The sequence below is a fragment of the Mytilus galloprovincialis genome, chromosome 13 (assembly GCF_965363235.1).
Source record: "Mytilus galloprovincialis chromosome 13, xbMytGall1.hap1.1, whole genome shotgun sequence".
NCBI classification, from domain to species: Eukaryota; Metazoa; Mollusca; class Bivalvia; order Mytilida; family Mytilidae; genus Mytilus; species Mytilus galloprovincialis.
This window is the reverse complement of record NC_134850.1, coordinates 67,494,445-67,515,747: the sequence shown is the minus strand read 5'-3', so window position 1 is coordinate 67,515,747 and position 21,303 is coordinate 67,494,445. Positions and strand designations below refer to the sequence as shown.

At 32.8% G+C, this 21,303-nt stretch overlaps 1 protein-coding gene across 2 annotated transcripts in view; it reads left to right on the top strand.

Annotated features, from left to right (window-relative positions):
• The first annotated feature begins 6 nt into the window (after nt 1-6).
• Nucleotides 7-21,303, top strand: part of LOC143057246 (fibroblast growth factor receptor 2-like) — a 45,706-nt gene continuing 24,409 nt past the window's right edge. The window contains exons 1-4 of one of the 2 annotated variants that reach the window (XM_076230514.1): nt 7-1,177; nt 7,399-7,491; nt 12,066-12,131; nt 20,504-20,639. In XM_076230514.1, coding sequence (XP_076086629.1) covers nt 12,111-12,131; nt 20,504-20,639 — 157 coding nt within the window. In that variant the 5' untranslated portion in view covers nt 7-1,177; nt 7,399-7,491; nt 12,066-12,110. Of the gene's footprint in view, nt 1,178-7,398; nt 7,492-12,065; nt 12,132-19,026; nt 19,471-20,503; nt 20,640-21,303 lie in introns of those variants that run through there. The other variant, XM_076230515.1, reaches the window with a different exon arrangement.

The following is a 21,303-nucleotide window of genomic DNA, read 5'->3' as shown; positions in this document are numbered from 1 at the left end:
GTTCCTTAAAATTGCAACTAAAACAACTTGGAATAGTACATCAGACTGCACCAAAAGATACTATACACGAAAAAAACTGAGGAAGTTGTATCACACATATTTGAATTGCACCTGGCCAGTCTGATGAATTTAAAAGAAAGCAAAACTATCTTCTGGAATTACAACTTCATTACCTGAAGGATTTATATTAACATTATTTAAGATGAACATACAGACTGAAAACAATGTATTAAAGTAGCAACTGCTGGCTGTTCTGTCCAAAAAATACACAAAGTCAGATATAAACAGATACATACCTAACATTTCAAGCTACATGTATTATCAGTCTAAATATTAGATATTGAAACCACAGGATTAGTTGACATGGTCAAAGAAAAATACCCCAGAAAAAGGATGAACACTGTCAAATTAAAACATTCTATGGCATTCTTAACTGACTCCTGTTTTGTTCAATCAGTTAGTTAAATGTATGAAACACCAGATATGAAATTGGACTCTGTGGCAAAAGTCTAAGTATTCCAGATGTAGTCAGAACAGTATGTCTTTCACAGATGGTTAATATATATATGATATATATCTTTCTTATTGTGAAAATACTGACTTTACTCCATTAAGAAAATCATCCATGTATAGAATCTTACAAACATATGCAGCTTCAAAAAGAACAAGTTTACAAGGTCTAGACAATATTGCAGCAGATGAAAATGACACATTTACACGACTTGAAGAGATGATTGAAGAGCTTCATAATAAGGGATCCACATGTATGTCAAATGAACAGCCCAAGTTTTGTAAGAATAAGCTTTCTGCAGCAAAGCAGTGCCTTAAAATTGATTTTAAACTACGTCATGTACATTGTGCATCTCAGAGTAGACGTGCAGACAATTGCATTACTTGACTTCTCAGTTACCCAAAAAGGCTAGAATTATACTCAGCATGTGATCATGAGCAGTGTCAGCTGATTCGAGATGTTGAAAATGTTACAGTGTGCTCAGTTCTGTGAAGATTTAGGAGAGAAAATTAACTGTATCAAACCATGGATCAGATGCATGTCTGGAAGAGACATATAGTCTGAACAATCAACTAAGACCAATCACAACTGGATATCCTAAAGGACCTCAAGCCTCAGCAGATTTTAATAATCATGGAGTTTGCAATGAAATTCCTGCCATAAAAGGTATATAACTATTCAAATGCATAAAATTTAGATTTTTATACGACCGCAAAATTTGAAAAATTTTTCGTCATATATTGCTATCACGTTGGCGTCGTCGTCGTCGTCGTCGTCGTCCGAATACTTTTAGTTTTCGCACTCTAACTTTAGTAAAAGTGAATGGAAATCTATGAAATTTTAACACAAGGTTTATGACCACAAAAGGAAGGTTGGTATTGATTTTGGGAGTTTTGGTCCCAACATTTTAGGAATTAGGGGCCAAAAAGGGCCCAAATAAGCATTTTCTTGGTTTTCGCACTATAACTTTAGTTTAAGTTAATAGAAATCTATGAAATTTTGACACAAGATTTATGACCACAAAAAAACGGTTGGGATTGATTTTGGGAGTTTTGGTTTCAACAGTTTAGGAATTAGGGGCCAAAAAAGGGCCCAAATAAGCATTATTCTTGGTTTTCGCACAATAACTTTAGTTTAAGTAAATAGAAATCAATGAAATTTAAACACAATGTTAATGACTACAAAAGGAAGGTTGGTATTGATTTTGGGAGTTTACGTCCCAACAGTTTAGGAATTAGGGGCCAAAAAGGGACCCAAATAAGCATTTTTCTTGGTTTTCGCACCATAACGTTAGTATAAGTAAATAGAAATCTATGAAATTTAAACACAAGGTTTATGACCATAAAAGGAAGTTGGTATTGATTTTGGGAGTTTTGGTCCCAACAGAATAAGGGGCCCAAAGGGTCCAAAATTAAACTTTGTTTGATTTCATCAAAATTGAATAATTGGGGTTCTTTGATATGCCGAATCTAACTGTCATGACTGTGTATGTAGATTCTTAACTTTTGGTCCCGTTTTCAAATTGGTCTACATTAAGGTCCAAAGGGTCCAAAATTAAACTTAGTTTGATTTTGACAAAAAATGAATCAGTTAGGTTCTTTGATATGTTGAATCTAAAAATGTACTTAGATTCTTGATTATTGGCCCAGTTTTCAAGTTGGTCCAAATCGGGGTCCAAAATTAAACTTTGTTTGATTTCATCAAAAATTGAATAAATGGGGTTCTTTGATATACCAAATCTAACTGTGTATGTAGATTCTTCATTTTTGGTCCTGTTTTCAAATTGGTCTGCACTAAAAGTCCAAAGGGTCCAAAATTAAACTTAGTCTGATTTTAACAAAAATTGAAATCTTGGGGTTCTTTGATATGCTGAATCCAAAAATGTACTTAGATTTTTTATTATGGGCCCAGTTTTCAAGTTGGTCCAAATCAGGATCTAAAATTATTATATTAAGTATTGTGCAATAGCAAGTCTTTTCAATTGCACAGTATTGCGCAATGGCAAGAAATATCTAATTGCACAATATTGTGAAATAGCAAATTTTTTTTAAATTAGAGTTATCTTTCTTTGTCCAGAATAGTAAGCAAGAAATATCTAATTGCAAAATATTGTGCAATAGCAAGATTTTTTGGGGAAAGACGGCTTCAAGCCGTCAATCCCCTATGGGGTTGACCAGAGTGACACTCCCTCACATCATTCATTTTGTTTTTATACATGTTACAGTGTGGAACCCCCCCCCCCCCCCCAACAAATCTTACTTAGACTCAGTACTTAGATTGAAGAGAAGGAGACCCAGAAAGGAATAGTTTGACTTTAAACACTTTTTTACACATTTCCCTTCTGTTTCTCACGAAATTATCTTATCTTGAACTCTCCTTTACACTATTTACGTTTATTTGACAATCCGGAAAAATTAGTATGACGAGATATTCTAAATATATCCAACCTACATTGTATTTCATAGTGACGTCATTCTTGGAAGAAGGAGGGATATCCTTCACCAGTTCACTGGTTATTTAAATCATTCTTAGAGATCGTGCACTAATTACAAATTTGTATTTGTTAAATCTAAACATAATATTGTTTACTGTAGATGATTTAAACATCAACATGCAATACTTTAATTTGTAGATCAACAACTTTCAAAATAAACAAAGATCGTGGGGTTACATGAGATAGGGGAAAGAAACGATTATATTACTTTTTTCGGGTCTCACTAATTAGAGACAAAAGCGTCAAGAAGCGACAAAAAGCGTCAAGAAGACTATTTAGCGACAAGAAAACATTATTCTTCTTGTCGCTTCTTTTCGCTAATTAGTGAGACCAATCTTCCTCCAATTCAGGAGCACCTCAATTGATGAGTAAATATCCACTAAAATAAAAGTTAATGTAAATGTGACATTTCATTGGATTAGTAGTCTTCTATTAAAACTAAAGTTTTGTGTACCTACATAATCATTGTATTAATGGTAAAAAAAAAAATAATGAAAATTTGCATTTTGTAGTTTAAACATATTTATTATATACAAATAATTAAAATTAAGATTTGGAAACTAACTTCACACAGTTTACATCACTCATATGGTGTTTTTTTTATTAGTACCTGTTTCCCTTTGATGAGAGTTGTAACTTGGAACTTTAACAATGGAAATTTATAATCGAATAGATTTTTCAGTCCACATTTTCTAAAGAAAAAACTTAAAAATCCAAGAGTACTGTCACAAAAAATAGAAAATGGCTCTAGCCTGCAGTTCAGTGGTACACAATCAAGATTTCAAAAAATGTTGTAGTTGTTGTGAAATGACAGAATTCAGTTGAGTTTTAGATAATTAGCTATCAACTTTAATCAAATGTTTAGATTTAGAAGATGCAGATCTCTTCCATTGGTCCAAATTGAATCCTAAATTAAGGAAATGAAAATTACATAAACAACAATTGATTTCAATATTGTGAACCTTTCTACATGTTCTAGCTGTTCTCTTTTTAGCTCACCTGGCCCGAAGGGCCAAGTGAGCTTTTCTCATCACTTGGCGTCCGTCGTCCGTCGTCGTCCGTCGTCGTCGTCGTCCGTCGTCGTTAACTTTTACAAAAATCTTCTCCTCTGAAACTACTGGGCCAAATCAAACCAAACTTGGCCACAATCATCATTGGGGTATTTAGTTTAAAAAATGTGTGGCGTGACCCGGTCAACCAACCAAGATGGCCGCCACGGCTAAAAATAGAACATAGGGGTAAAATGCAGTTTTTGGCTTATAACTCAAAAACCAAAGCATTTAGAGCAAATCTGACATGGGGGTAAAAATGTTTATCAGGTCAAGATCTATCTGCCCTGAAATTTTCAGATGAATCGGTCAATCCGTTGTTGGGTTGCTGCCCCTGAATTGGTAATTTTGAAGAAATTTTGCTGTTTTTGGTTATTATCTTGAATATTATTATAGTTAGAGATAAACTGTAAACAGCAATAATGTTCAGCAAAGTAAGATCTACAAATAAGTCAACATGACCAAAATGGTCAGTTGACCCGTTTAGAAGTTATTGCCCTTTATAGTCAATTTTTAACCATTTTTCGTTAATTAAAGTTATCTTTTACAAAAATCTTCTCCTCTGAAACTACTTGGCCAAATTAATCCAAACTTGGCCACAATCATCTTTGGGGTATCTAGTTTAAAAAATGTGTGGCGTGACCTGGTCAACCAACCAAGATGGCCGCCACGGCTAAAAATAGAACAAAGGGGTAAAATGCAGTTTTTGGCTTATAACTCAAAAACCAAAGCATTTTGAGGAAATCTGACATGGGATAAAAATGTTTATCAGGTCAAGATCTATCTGCCCTAAAATTTTCAGATGAATCGGTCAATCGGTTGTTGGGTTGCTGCCCCTGAATTGGTAATTTTGAGGAAATTTTGCTGTTTTTGGTTATTATCTTGAATATTATTATAGATAGAGATAAACTGTAAACAGCAATAATGTTCAGCAAAGTAAGATCTACAAATAAGTCAACATGACCAAAATGGTCAGTTGACCCGTTTAGGAGTTATTGCCTTTTATAGTCAATTTTTAACCATTTTTCGTAAATTAAAGTAATCTTTTACAAAAATCTTCTCCTCTGAAACTACTTGGCCAAATTAATCCAAACTTGGCCACAATCATCTTTGGGGTATCTAGTTTAAAAAATGTGTGGCGTGACCTGGTCAACCAACCAAGATGGCCGCCACCGCTAAAAATAGAACATAGGGGTAAAATGCAGTTTTTGGCTTATAACTCAAAAACCAAAGCATTTTGAGGAAATCTGACATGGGATAAAAATGTTTATCAGGTCAAGAACTATCTGCCCTGAAATTTTCAGATGAATCGGTCAATCGGTTGTTGGGTTGCTGCCCCTGAATTGGTAATTTTGAGGAAATTTTGCTGTTTTTGGTTATTATCTTGAATATTATTATAGATAGAGATAAATTGTAAACAGCAATAATGTTCAGCAAAGTAAGATCTACAAATAAGTCAACATGACCAAAATGGTCAGTTGACCCCTTTAGGAGTTATTGCCCTTTATAGTCAATCTTTAACCATTTTTCATAAATCTAAGTAATCTTTTACAAAATCTCCACTGAAACTACTAGGCCACAATCATCTTTGGGGTATCTAGTTTGAAAAATGTGTCCGATGACCTGGCCATTCAACCAAGATGGCCGCCACGTCTAAAAATAGAACATAGGGGTAAAATGCAGTTTTTTGCTTATAACTATGAAACCAAAGCATCTAGAGCAAATCTGACAAGAAGTTAAATTGTTAATCAAGTCAATATCTATCTGCCCTGAATTTTTCAGATGAATTGGACAACTGGTTGTTGGGTTGCTACCCTCCAATTGGTAATTTTTAAAGAAATTTTGCCGTTTTTGGTTATCTTGAATACTATTATAGATAGCGATAAACTGTAAACAGCAATAATGTTCAGCTAAGTAAGATCTACAAATAAGTCAACATGACCTAAATGGTCAATTGACCCCTTAAGGAGTTATTGCCCTTTATAGTCAATTTTTAACAATTTTCATTAATTTGGTAAATTTATGTAAATTTTTACCAAATATAGTTCTCTGTTACTAATGGGCAAAGTTCATGATAGATATAATTGTAAGAAGCAAAATCGTTCAGTAAAGTAAGAACTTCAAACACATCACCATCACCAAAATACAATTTTGTCATGAATCCATTTGTGTCCTTTGTTTAATATGCACATAGACCAAGGTGAGCGACACAGGCTCTTTAGAGCCTCTAGTTCATTCTTCATATGAAAACTATCAAAAGATACCCCCCCCCCTTTCCAAAAACATAATTGAATAGAAACAAGAGCCGTCTTTCCCCTCAGAGCTATTCAGCTCTTTGATTTTTAATTGGAGTTATCTTTCTTTGTCCAGAATCAACTTAAATCTTTGTTATATACAATATACAATGTATATTCACTTTTTACTACCAACTGATAAATTAAAATAATCTTTACCATTCAGTGATAACAAGCAGTTTTTTTACATCTTAATATTTTATGATGTATTTAAATGAGTAGTTATTGTTGCAAACTCCATTAGAAATTTTAATTGAGATTAGTTTTGGAATAAGGGAAAGGGGGATGTGATTAAAAAAATTGGGTTTAATTTTTCTCATTTGAAATTTCATAAATAAAAAAGAAAATTTCTTCAAACATTTTTTTGAGAGGTTTAATATTCAACAGCATAGTGAATTGCTCTAAGAGAAAACAAAAATTTTAAGTTCATTAGAACACATTCATTCTGTGTCAGAAACCTATGATGTGTCAACTATTTAATCACAATCCAAATTTAGAGCTGAATCCAGCTTGAATGTTGTGTCCATACTTGCCCCAACCGTTCAGGGTTCAACCTCTGCGGTCGTATAAAGAAGGAGCTCACTTCTTTCAATGCATACATACACATTCTCAGTCAAATTCAGTGTTTACAGTCAAATATGCCAGATTACATGTACATGTATATAATTTATATGTTAAGCATGAAGGATTATGATACAAAATGTGAATTGTATGCAATTATTCATATTTGCTAGACAAATAAATAGCTTATACTGCAAAAGTATCTGTTTTCACCACATAAATGTCATTATGGTGTCATTTGTTTACATCACAACACCATTTGTATTTATATACTATACATGTAGATAGTGTAAAAAAAATAAAACTCTGGAACGATGAATAGAAAATGGAACATTAACAATGATTAAAAAAAAAATGGTATTTTTACCTAATAGTGATATGATAGTGGGATTTTGTATTGACAGTTTTTATGGACATTTACTTTTAGATATACCTTGGAGTATGGAACATATACCTTTGTTATACATGTATCTTTCTTTTTTGTTACAGTATCGAGAAAAACAGAGTGATTGGTTTGGTCAGCATGGTAAGAACTGACATGTGACAGTTTGCATCATGGGGGATCCTAATGGAAAATTGTGTGTAAGTAAAATAAAATCTCTTATGTCTGAGATTTTTATTTCATGTACATTAATTATAACCCATGGATCAAAGTTCTGTAGGGTATAATGTTTTTGACTTTGTCCATCAGTCCTGTTCTAGTCATCCCAACTCCTCTGAAACCACTCAACAGAATTTTATAAAACTCTGTAGATAACAAGAACAAAATATGTAGATGTGTTTATCGACAGAAAATTACGATACACTGTTTTTTCTTTCATTACAATACATTGCAATATTAAAAAAAAAAATGTCAGATTTTTATAAATAAGCAAGTTATAATATAACTTCTGAATGAATTGAAATAAATCTTACACAATCGTCTTTGGATGCGTTATATGTGGGCACACTGTGACCATGTGATTGTTTCAAATCATCAATCATTTGATTCAAATGTCATGAATGTGGGAGATTAATAAATGATGTAAAAAAATCTGTAAACACATAAACATGATAAAGACAAGAAGAAGAATTTAAAATTTGCAAATCCAAAAACAAACAAAATTTGCAGAGTTTTCTCCAGCTGGGATGCGTTGGTTTTTAGCTCACCTGGCCCAAAGGGCCAAGTGAGCTTTTCTCAGCACTTGGCGTCCGGCGTCCGGCGTCCGTCGTCTGTCGTCCGTCGTCTGGCGTCGTTAACTTTTACAAAAATCTTCTCCTCTGAAACTACTCGGCCAAATTTAACCAAACTTGGCCACAATCATCATTGGGGTATCTAGTTTAAAAAATGTGTCTGGTGACCCGGTCAACCAACCAAGATGGCCGCCATGGCTAAAAATAGAACATAGGGGTAAAATGCAGTTTTTGGCTTATAACTCAAAAACCAAAGCATTTAGAGCAAATCTGACATGGGTAAAATTGTTCATCAGGTCAAGATCTATCTGCCCTGAAATTTTCAGATGAATCGGACATTCTGTTGTTGGGTTGCTGCCCCTGAAATGGTAATTTTAAGGAAATTTTGCTGTTTTTGGTTATTATCTTGAATATTATTATAGATAGAGATAAACTGTAAACAGCAATAATGTTCAGCAAAGTAAGATCTACAAATAAGTTAACATGACAAAAATGGTCAGTTGACCACTTTAGGAGTTATTGCCCTTTATAGTCAATTTTTAACCATTTTTCGTAAATCTTAGTAATCTTTTAGAAAAATCTTCTCCTCTGAAACTACTGGGCCAAATTTAACGAAACTTGGCCATAATCATCATTGGGGTATTTAGTTTAAAAAATGTGTCCGGTGACCCGCCCAACCAACCAAGATGGCCGCCATGGCCATAAATAGAACATGGGGTAAAATGCAGTTTTTGGCTTATAACTCAAAACCCAAAGCATTTAGAGCAAAACTGACATGGGTTAGAATTGTTTATCAGTTCAAGATCTATCTGCCCTGAAATTTTCAGATGAATCGGACATTCTGTTGTTGGGTTGCTGCCCCTGAAATGGTAATTTTAAGGAAATTTTGCTGTTTTTGGTTATTATCTTGAATATTATTATAGATAGAGATAAACTGTAAACAGCAATAATGTTCAGCAAAGTAAGATCTACAAATAAGTATACATGACCAAAATGGTCAGTTGACCACTTTAGGAGTTATTGCCCTTTATAGTCAATTTTTAACCATTTTTCGTAAATCTTAGTAATCTTTTAGAAAAATCTTCTCCTCTGAAACTACTGGGCCAAATTTAACCGAACTTGGCCATAATTATCATTGGGGTATCTAGTTTAAAAAATTTGTCCGGTGCCCCGCCCAATCAACCAAGATGGCCGCCATGGCTAAAAATAGAACATAGGGGTAAAATGCAGTTTTTGGCTTATAACTCAAAAACCAAAGCATTTAGAGCAAATCTGACATGGGGTAAATTTGTTCATCAGGTCAAGATCTAGCTGCCCTGAAATTTTCAGATGAATCGGACATTCTGTTGTTGGGTTGCTGCCCCTGAAATGGTAATTTTAAGGAAATTTTGCTGTTTTTGGTTATTATCTTGAATATTATTATAGATAGAGATAAACTGTAAACAGCAATAATGTTCAGCAAAGTAAGATCTACAAATAAGTATACATGACCAAAATGGTCAGTTGACCACTTTAGGAGTTATTGCCCTTTATAGTCAATTTTTAACCATTTTTCGTAAATCTTAGTAATCTTTTAGAAAAATCTTCTCCTCTGAAACTACTGGGCCAAATTTAACCGAACTTGGCCATAATTATCATTGGGGTATCTAGTTTAAAAAATTTGTCTGGTGCCCCGCCCAATCAACCAAGATGGCCGCCATGGCTAAAAATAGAACATAGGGGTAAAATGCAGTTTTTGGCTTATAACTCAAAAACCAAAGCATTTAGAGCAAATCTGACATGGGGTAAATTTGTTCATCAGGTCAAGATCTAGCTGCCCTGAAATTTTCAGATGAATCGGACATTCTGTTGTTGGGTTGCTGCCCCTGAAATGGTAATTTTAAGGAAATTTTGCTGTTTTTGGTTATTATCTTGAATATTATTATAGATAGAGATAAACTGTAAACAGCAATAATGTTCAGCAAAGTAAGATCTACAAATAAGTTAACATGACAAAAATGGTCAGTTGACCACTTTAGGAGTTATTGCCCTTTATAGTCAATTTTTAACCATTTTTCGTAAATCTTAGTAATCTTTTAGAAAAATCTTCTCCTCTGAAACTACTGGGCCAAATTTAACGAAACTTGGCCATAATCATCATTGGGGTATTTAGTTTAAAAAATGTGTCCGGTAACTCGGCCAACAAACCAAGATGGCCGCCATGGCTAAAAATAGAACATGGGGGTAAAATGCAGTTTTTGGCTTATAACTCAAAAACCAAAGCATTAAGAGCAAATCTGACAGGAAGTAAAATTGTTGATCAGGTCACGATCTATCTGCCCTGGAATTTTCAGATGAATCAGATAATCGGTTGTTAGGTTGCTGCCCCTGAATTGGTAATTTTGAGGAAATTTTGCTGTTTTTTTGTTATCTTGAATATTATTATAGATAGAGATAAACTGTAAACAGCAATAATGTACAGCAAAGTAAGAACTAAAAATAAGTCACTATGACCAAAATAGTCAATTGACCCCCTAAGGAGTTATTGCCCTTCATAGTCAATTTTTAACAATTTTCTTAAAATTTGAAGATTTTCAATAACATTTTCCACAGAAAGTACTGTGATATAGAGATAATTGTAAGCAGCAAGAATGTTTAGTAAAGTAAAATCTACAAACACATCACCATCACCAAAACACAATTTTGTCATGAATCCATCCGTGTCCATTGTTTAATATTCACATAGACCAAGGTGAGCGACACAGGCTCTTTAGAGCCTCTAGTTATTGAGTCCTAAGTTAAATTATGACCATATTTGTTGACCATTGTAACAACTAGATATGGCTTTTTATTCCCTCTATGTCATGTGTGTGTTTTTGAAATTTGCATGTGAATATTAACAGAACTTCTCATTATTACCATGTAAATATTTTTTGTAAAAAATGCAAAATAACTTCAAAATGTATGTACACATTATACTTATGATACTTTTTTTTCTTGTAGCACAGAACCTTTACTCATTTGTTTAAATCCGAGAAATAAGATTGGTTTACTGTGGCATCAATTCTAGAAAACACCTTTTCCACTGTTAAGCTACAAGTTCCAAATATAAGAGATACTTTTGTCATCCTACTTACACCTGAAATATACTTTTATTAATTGTTGCAATGCCAATGGCGTCTTTGCAGGGTTACTCACACTAACAAAGAAATTCACTTATGTTAAATCAGGGTACTCACCATTTGACCATGACCTTAGGATGAAAGACAACAGCCAAAGCACCCTTTCTTTGCTTTTCATTTTTTTCCCCAATAATACATGTACATGTATGATTTTGTATACATTATTGTTCTTCTAAAACTTCATGCAATGATAATAGCATGAAATATATGCTTTCAAAATGTTACTAAACATTTCTTTGTTCATATCTCGCAAAAGTGTAATTATCTTCTTTTCATACCGGAACCATTCACATGTGCTTCGATACAATGACCATATTTCTGGCGACTACATGATGTTTGGCTAATTAAAATGATTAAAATCTTTTTGTAAGTGCTGTTATACATAACAAAAAAAGTAGAATAACAGAAATACTGAAATCCAAGAAAAATCCTACAACAACCATGACAACTGACAAAATCTAATCACCAAATTCATCAAGCAACATAATCCAACGTTAACAGTTCTGAATATAAGTTACACAATACTTTACAATTGTTAAGCACTGGTTATGTTTCATGCTATTTAAAATCCTAATAATTATAAACAACCTTGGCTTATGTAGTTAGGATTAATTTCTGCAAGCACTTAGTATAATAAACATACTGCCCTCAATTGATGCAATTCTGGGCTGGCAAACTACTGCATTCAGAAATATTAATTCAACACTTGCAACTTCGTCTTAATGTTAGATTTATTTTTCTTTATTGGATATTGTACCTCAACACTTAAGACAGTATATATATTTACTACATATTTATTTTTGTATTTTTTTTCTTTTCTAGATCAGATAACACAGGATATTACCACTGTGGTATGGCTATCAATTCATGGCATTAGTGAGCCGAAAGGTTTGTAAATATTGTAGCTTTGCCTTTTATTTTTCAACCTTTTATTTTTAATTTTGTGTTAAATGAGGTCTTAATTTCCATTTAAGTTAAATATTTCTTTACAATTATGGAAACAATGCTGAATTTTCTGTTTCCATTCTCTAACTGAAGTTTGCATCAACCAAATAATATAAAAAATGTATACACAATGCTTATTCACACAAATTTTTAATGAAGCATGAATTTGGGTACATTCACTTTTAACGTTATTGGTTTATATGTCCGTTTGATACAACCGCAAAAATAATTAAAAAAAATTTAGTTGATATTTGTTATACGTTGTTGTCATCTGCCTTGTTGAGCGTCATCCAAGACCAATGATTTCAGGATAATAACTTTAGTATGTATAAGTAAATAGAAATCTATGACCACAAAAGGAAGATTGGGATTGGTTTTTAGAGTTTTGGTTCCAACAGTTTAGGAATGAGGGGCCAAAATTAAGGGTCCAAAATTAAACTTTGTTTGATTTCATCAAAAATTGAATTATTGGGGTTCTTTGATATGCCGATTCTAATCGTTTATTTAGATTTGTGATGTCTGGGCCCCTTTATCAAATTGGTCCACATTGAGTTCTAGAGGTTCCAAAATTGAACTTTCTTTGATTTCATCAAAAATTGAATTGTTGGGGTTCTTTTTAAAATATGCTGAATCAAATCATGTATTTAGATTTTGTATATTGGACCATAGCAGGTAAATGTCCAATTTAATTTTTTTAAGTTCTAACACAACATTCATTGTGTGTCAACTAGCTATGTAGGCCAAAAATTAATTATTGTTTGTTTCCCTTTCCACGACTAACCCTGTAAAATCACTGCAACACGAAAAATTTTATTGGCCATTCTTGTCCAAATTTTTTTTTTCTATGTTGGTTTTTAGTGATATCTTTCCGATGCGTTGGTTTTTTTTTTATACCTTTCTGATGCTGCAGTCATCAAACGTTTTAAATCAAAGCTTTTTTGCTTTGAAGCTTCTATATGATTTGGAATCAAGAAAAACAAACATAATGCCTTGCCACATGATTTGTGTTGTGTGCAAGGGTGATCTTAAATCTGAAGCATCTTTCAACCCACTGAGTGCACCTTGATTGGATTTGTCTTTAACCTCTGTTCCTGTTTAAAGGATAAAATCTTTTGAGTAAAAATAGTCTGAGACGTCTGAACAGGTTGAGCACAAGTCAGGAAATATATTTCCTGCTTTCAGAGAACGTTCCTGATTTCTGGTGTAAAAAAAAAGTTTAAATGTGATTTCATTTTTATGCCCCACCTACGATTGCCCCACCTACGATAGTAGAGAGGCATTATGTTTTCTGGTCTGTGCCTCCGTTCGTTCGTTCGTTAGTTCGTCCATCTGTGTGTCCGTTCGCTTCAGGTTTAAGTTTTTGGTCAAGGTAGTTTTTGAAGAATTTGAAGTCCATTCAGCTTAGTACACATGTTCCCCATGATATGATCTTTCTAATTTTAATGCCAAATTATAGTTTTGACCCAAGTTTCATGGTCCACTGAACATAGAAAATGATAGAGCAAAGTTCAGGTTAAAGTTTTTGATCAAGGTAGTTTTTTAACTTTAACTTTCTTAAACTATCCTGGGTTTGTACCAAACTTGGACAGAAGCTTGTTTATGATCATAAGATAGTATCCAGAACTTAATTTTGTAAAAAATTAAATTCATTTTTTCAGTATTTTTCGGGCGTCAATCAAATGTTGTCCGTGCATTAACTCATGAACCGTTCAACCAAAGCTTTTAAAATTTTAATATGTTGTTACTGACAACTAAATGAAGGTCAAGTTCAATAATGGCGATTTTGACTTTTACCGTTCAGGAGTTATGGTTATTGAAAGATTGAAAAATGGTTTTTCCAGTTGTGTCCGTACATTTACGCATGAACTGTTCTACCAAAGCTTCCCAAATTTTAATATGTTGTTACTGATGACAAAATGGAGGTCAAGTTCAATAATGACGATTTTGACTTTTACCGTTCAAGTTATGGTTCTTGAAAGACTGAAAAATGGAGTTTCCAGTCGTGTCCGTGTATTTACACATGAACTGTTCTACCAAAGCTTCCAAATTTTAATATGTTGTTACTGATGACAAAATGGAGGTCAAGTTCAAAATGACGATTTTGACTTTTACCGTTCAGGAGTTATGGTTCTTGAAAGATTGAAAAATGGTGTTTCCAGTCATGTCCGTGCATTTTCTCATGAACCATTCAACCAAAGCTTTTGAAATTTTTATATGTTGTTACTGATGACAAAATAGAGGTCAAGTTCAACATGTTCAATAATGACGATTTTGACTTTTACCGTTCAGGAGTTATAGTTCTTGAAAGATCGTAAAATGGCGTTTCCATTCACTTTATTGCATTTACTCATGAACCATTCAATCTAAGCTTTTCTAATTTTAATATGTTGTTACCGACAACTAAATGGAGGTCAAGTTCAATAATGGCGATTTTGACTTTTACCGTTCAGGAGTTATGGTTCTTGAAAGATTGAAAAATGGTTTTTCCAGTCGTGTCTGTGCATTTACGCATGAACTGTTCTACCAAAGCTTCCCAAATTTTGATATGTTGTTACTGATGACAAAATGGAGGTCAAGTTCAATAATGACGATTTTGACTTTTACTGTTCAGGAGTTATGGTTCTTGAAAGACTGAAAAATGGAGTTTCCAGTCGTGTCCGTGTATTTACACATGAACTGTTCTACCAAAGCTTTCCAAATTTTAATATGTTGTTACTGATGACAAAATGGAGGTCAAGTTCAAAATGACGATTTTGACTTTTACCGTTCAGGAGTTATGGTTCTTGAAAGATTGAAAAATGGTGTTTCCAGTCATGTCCGTGCATTTTCTCATGAACCATTCAACCAAAGCTTTTGAAATTTTTATATGTTGTTACTGATGACAAAATAGAGGTCAAGTTCAACATGTTCAATAATGACGATTTTGACTTTTACCGTTCAGGAGTTATGGTTCTTGAAAGATCGTAAAATGGCGTTTCCATTCACTTTATTGCATTTACTCATGAACCATTCAATCTAAGCTTTTCTAATTTTAATATGTTGTTACTGACAACTAAATGGAGGTCAAGTTCAATAATGGCGATTTTGACTTTTACTGTCAGGAGTTATGGTTCTTGAAAGATTGAAAAATGGTTTTTCCAGTCGTGTCCGTGCATTTATGCATGAACTGTTCTACCAAAGCTTCCCAAATTTTAATATGTTGTTACTGATGACAAAATGGAGGTCAAGTTCAATAATGACGATTTTGACTTTTACCGTTCAGGAGTTATGGTTCTTGAAAGACTGAAAAATGGAGTTTCCAGTCGTGTCCGTGTATTTACACATGAACTGTTCTACCAAAGCTTCCCAAATTTTAATATGTTGTTACTGATGACAAAATGGAGGTCAAGTTCAAAATGACGATTTTGACTTTTACCGTTCAGGAGTTATGGTTCTTGAAAGATTGAAAAATGGTGTTTCCAGTCATGTCCGTGCATTTTCTCATGAACCATTCAACCAAAGCTTTTGAAATTTTTATATGTTGTTACTGATGACAAAATAGAGGTCAAGTTCAACATGTTCAATAATGACGATTTTGACTTTTACTGTTCAGGAGTTATGGTTCTTGAAAGATCGTAAAATGGCGTTTCCATTCACTTTATTGCATTTACTCATGAACCATTCAATCTAAGCTTTTCTAATTTTAATATGTTGATACTGATGACAAAATGGAGGTCAAATTTGATATTGACGATTTTCCCTTTCACCATTCATCAGTAATGGTTCTTGTGATATTGCTAGGACACAAATAAATGTTAATAAATCCGGTTTGCTGTCGTTGTGACAGCCTCTTGTTTTCCTTTTTTTTGTTCAGCCTGCAATTTACAGCAAAAAAAGGTGAGACACTGGGTTCCGCGGAACCCTTATGAATTTTATTCATCACACTATTAGTTATTGCTTTATGATATGGTACAAAAATCAACTAAAAAAATCAATTTTGTTTGCCCCCAGGTGACTTTTAATATGTTTATAGCATTGAAAAAGCTCCAAATTATCTCCCTTTGATGCAAAAATACATTTTTTTGGCATTAAAGTTGAAATATCTTTTTTAAATCATTGATGACCTATATTTTTTATTATTGTTTTCAAAAAGCTGTACATGAACTAAATACTTGTAAAATTTAAGCGATTTCTGTAATTTAGTTCTTTTTTTATTTCGATATTACTTCTTTTTCTCCTATTAGTTCAACAGTAAATAAGGACATTAACAAAAAATTATGCTTCTTTCAGAGGCAGATTGTTAGCGTAAATGAACGGTGACCCAATTTTTTTATTTCATTTTTAGCTCACCTGGCCTAAAAGGCCATGTGAGCTTTTCTCATCACTTGGCGTCCGTCGTCGTCGTCTGTCGTCGTTAACAATTTTTCAAACATCTTTTCCTCTGAAACTACTGAATGGATTTGGATGAAACTTAGCATGATAGTTCCTTAGATTATCCTGCACAAAATGTGTGCTTCGATTTTTGATCCGTCAAAAAACATGGCCGCCCTTACTTTAAATAGAACATAGGGGTCAAATGCAGTTTTTGGCTTATATCTCAAAAACGAAAGCATTTAGAGCAAATCTGACATGGGGTAAAAATGTTCATTAGGTCAAGATCTATCAGCCCTGAAATTTTCAGACGAATCAAACTAACCATTGTTGGGTTGCTGCCACTTAATTGGTAATTTTAAGGAAATTTTGCAGTTTTTGGTCGTTATCTTGAATATCATTATAGATAAAGATAAACTGTAAACAGCAAAAATGATCAGCAAAGTAAGATCTACAAATAAGTTAAATATGACCAAAATTGTCAATTGACCCCTTAAGGGGTTATTGTCCTTTAATGACAATTTTTTCACAATTTGTTCATCATATTTGCTAACTTTAAAAAATCTTCTCCTCTAAAACTACTCAACCAAATTCAACCAAACTTCAACTGAATGATCAGTAGGGTGTATAAAATAAAGTTTGTGTTTTATTTTCTATTTTGTCTAAAAACATGGCCGTCATGGCTAAAAATAGAACACAGGGTAAAATGCAGTTTTTGGCTTATATCTAAAAAACTCCAGCATTTAGAGCAAATAAGACTAGAAGTTAAAATATTTATTAGGTCAAGGTCTACCTGTCCTGAAATTTTCAATTTGCAATTTGCAAAAAAAATAATTTGTTGTGCTACTTCCAAAAAATAGAAAATATTCTGACCAGAAAAAAACCCATGTCCCCCTACAAGTTAAATGGTCCATGCCTAACTGTTATTAATGAAATCATTTAACTGTTTTGCTGTTATTGGAGCCCCTTGCCCCTTCTCAGCAGTGGAATAAATTCAAATCATGAATGAAGAAATTCGAAAGAATAACAATTTAATAATGTAACAATAACAATTTTATTGTTAAAATTCTTTTATTGTAACTATAATGTAATAAAAATAACGTCCTGCCGCTCTTCTTGTATGCATATTATATTAGAAGGAAACGTGTAAACATGGTAGAACTTGTATTTCTAATATTGAAGAATTGTTAGCTGTACATGTTTGCCTGGCATGGTTCAATATGTTCAATAAGGCATTATTTACCAGGTGAGCGATTCAGGCTCTTGAGAGCCTCTTGTTCTATTAAGTATATAATAAAGTTCATTTATCATGTTTATAGAAAAATATAAAGAAATCATATATTAGAAAGAAAAAAAAGATTTATACTGGAGAGCCCCCTTAATATAAACATATTTTATTTGTAATCATCAAAGGGAATGAGACACAAGCTAAGACTTATGATGTCTTCTTTGGTATCTTTTCTTGTCTACATGAAATTTTATTTTGCTGTTATCACAGTCCAGGCAATTACTGAAAACTGTAATATTACTTTTTTATATAATATTACAAGTAAAAGTAATATTACAAAAAATAGTAATATAATTCTTATATTACTAAAACCTGTAATATTGTTATATTACTGAAATGTGTAATATAGTCTCCATATTACATAAAACAGTAATATTACTAGAAAATGCCTATATTACATAGAACTGTAACATAAGGCTAAAAATCACTAGGTTTTCATACTTTAATTACTATAATAATTTAGACGTATGATGATAATAAATTAATTATTAAACAATTCCAAATAATAATAATAATCCAATTAAAGTACATAGTATCAATTCAAAATAAAAAATCCAAAGTAAAACTATTTTCTCCTTACAATGTAAAATATAAAATAAATGCCAAATTTACTAAATCATAAAATGAACTTAATCTCAAAATCAAAATATAAAAGTCTTAAAAGTATTTTCTAAAATTAAATTATGATTCAGAGATAAATTTTGTCTCAACACTGCACAGTCAACTAGTAGACTGGTAAAACAATCTTTTAGGTCTAGTATAATGACATGAGCATGACGAGTAGTGTGAGGTTACGCTTCCAGAACACTGACTGCTATCTTAAAATATTCTCAAAAATAAAAGGGGAGTCAAAAAATACATTTTTGTCCAAACACTACAAAGTCAACTGGAAGACTGATCGTCAGTCCTACAGGTCCAGTATAATAGACTTTAGCAGTGCAAGTTTGGGTTTCCAAAGGGTGACTGCTCTCCCAAAATTTTGCAACGATATTTATACTAAAACACAAAATAACTTAATTTATCCCGACATGTTAATATTACTCTCATTAGCAAAAATAGACTTTAATTAACAACGCCTTATCATATAATGTTTTGATAAAATCTGTGGATGCTAATTGTCGAGCCTGCAACTTTTGTTGCAGGAAGCTCGACATAGGGATAGTGATCCGGCGGTGACGGCGGCTACGGCGGCGACGGCGGTGTTAGCTAACTTCTTAAAAGCTTTATATTTTAGAAGGTGGTAGACCTGGATGCTTCATACTTTGTATATAGATGCCTCATGTTACGAAGTTTCTGTCAGTCACATGTCCAATGTCCTTGACCTCATTTTCATGGTTCAGTGACCACTTGAAAAAAAAGTTCAGATTTTTTGTAATGTTGAATTCTCTCTTATTATAAGTAATAGGATAACTATATTTGATATGTGCGTACCTTGAAAGGTCCTCATGTCTGTCAGACAGTTTTCACTTGACCTCGACCTCATTTCATGGATCAGTGAACAAGGTTAAGTTTTGGTGGTCAAGTCCATATCTCAGATACTACAAGCAATATGGCTAGTATATTCGGTGTATGGAAGGACTGTAAGGTGTACATGTCCAACTGGCAGGTGTCATCTGAACTTGACCTCATTTTCATGGTTCAGTGGTAAGTTATATTAATCTGAAGATCTGTTTACTTTTTTGTGATGATTCTTTATCTTATTTTAGAGTGATCATGTTTATTAAAAATACATGTTGTGCCGTATCTCAGAAACTATTTATGATTATTCCATAAATCTTCACACACTTTTTAGTTATATTAAAACCACAAAAGGAAGATTCAGATTTTTTTTTGGTGGTGATGGTCCAAACTGTTTAGGAATTACGGGCCAAGACCAGTATTTTTCTATCTTTATCTATATAGTAATCTAGACTTCAAAAAAAGAGTGACGAAAGATACCAGAGGAACAGTCAAACTTATAAATCAACTAAAATAAATTGACAACATGCACCTGGCTAAAAATAAAAAAGACAAACAATAGAACACATGACACAACATAGGAAAATAAAGAATAAGCAACACGAATCCCATCAAAAATTGGGGGTCATCTCAGGTGCTCCGGAATGGTAAGCAGATTCTGCTCCACATGTGGCACCCGTCATGTTGCTTATGTCCGGTAAATAGTCTAATTTGGTAGGTCACATTCATGAAAGGGAAGGGGATTGTAGTAACAACATAAGGAACATATCCGATATCATTTGTGAAACAGTTATTTCATAACTTCAACTTATTAATACCTCAAGTAGAAGGTTGCATTGGGATTTTCACACCAAAATGTATGTCGCTTGAAAAATGTCTCACTGAGTCATGAAATGTTTACAGATATGGTGTGTCTGAATGATCTTGATGTGAATGTTTCTTTAAATTTAATTTCTTATTGTCTGTTGATAAGTTTATCTTGCTGTTAAAAAGTGTTATACAATAGTATATATACATGTGTTTATTTAAAAAACTGACTGCATGACAAATCTCAAGTGACTTAAGAAAATAATGTGATTCTAATTGTCTAGTTTATTGAAATATTTTCTTCTTTTTTCACTTTTTTTATAATTTATTGTCTTAGTTCACTTTTTTGAAAATTTTGCTTTTCAATGTTTTATATACTCATCCTCTAATGCTGTTTTATTTGATATTTTAGCAATCCATGGTGAATTTAAGTCACCCAGAAATACTGACAATAAAGAATGTAACAAAAGATAATGCTGGATGGTATGGTTGCTTGATTTCTATTCCACTTGGTAGATATTACCAGACTGCCTGGCTAACAGTTTTAGGTAAAGGCTTAGATAAGAATGAGAAATGTTTGTTTTTCACCAAGAAATAATACGTCTTAGAGCAAAATATTCACATAAAAATGATTTAATCGTTTGGAGAATTTAATTATCAATTTTCGATTACATCATTATCAATAAATTTTTTATAGACTGTCATAAAAATAGGAGGTTTGGCATCATGAAAATTGGAAATGTACAGTTTTTTCTTAAAAAAATAATTCTTTTAATGCCGCCACAACTAAAACATCATATTATTTTACCCCTGTCAGTGTCTCTCTGTATGTCCTTCCCATTATGGGTGTACAGTTATTCCACTTAACTCCTCCTACAGTTTGAATTCTATGAAGTTTTCACTCTGATGTCTGTTTGTAGTCTTTGTACATGTATTGAAGGTGTGCATGTGGTCAGGGTTTTGATTTTGTTTAATATTTGCTCTTAATCATTTTTTGTAGTAGTTACTTGCATAAGGGGAGCTCGCATACAGATAATTGTCCTACAGTTTAATGCTAGGAAGTGTTCACTTAGTTGGTGGTTTTTCCATTTTTTGTGCATGGGTTCAGGATTTTGATTCTTATTTATATTTGCTCTTTTGGGTGATAATATAATTTACCTTTGTCATATTTAAGGTAAAGTGTTAGACAGTTATTTTTAAATAAGACTTTGC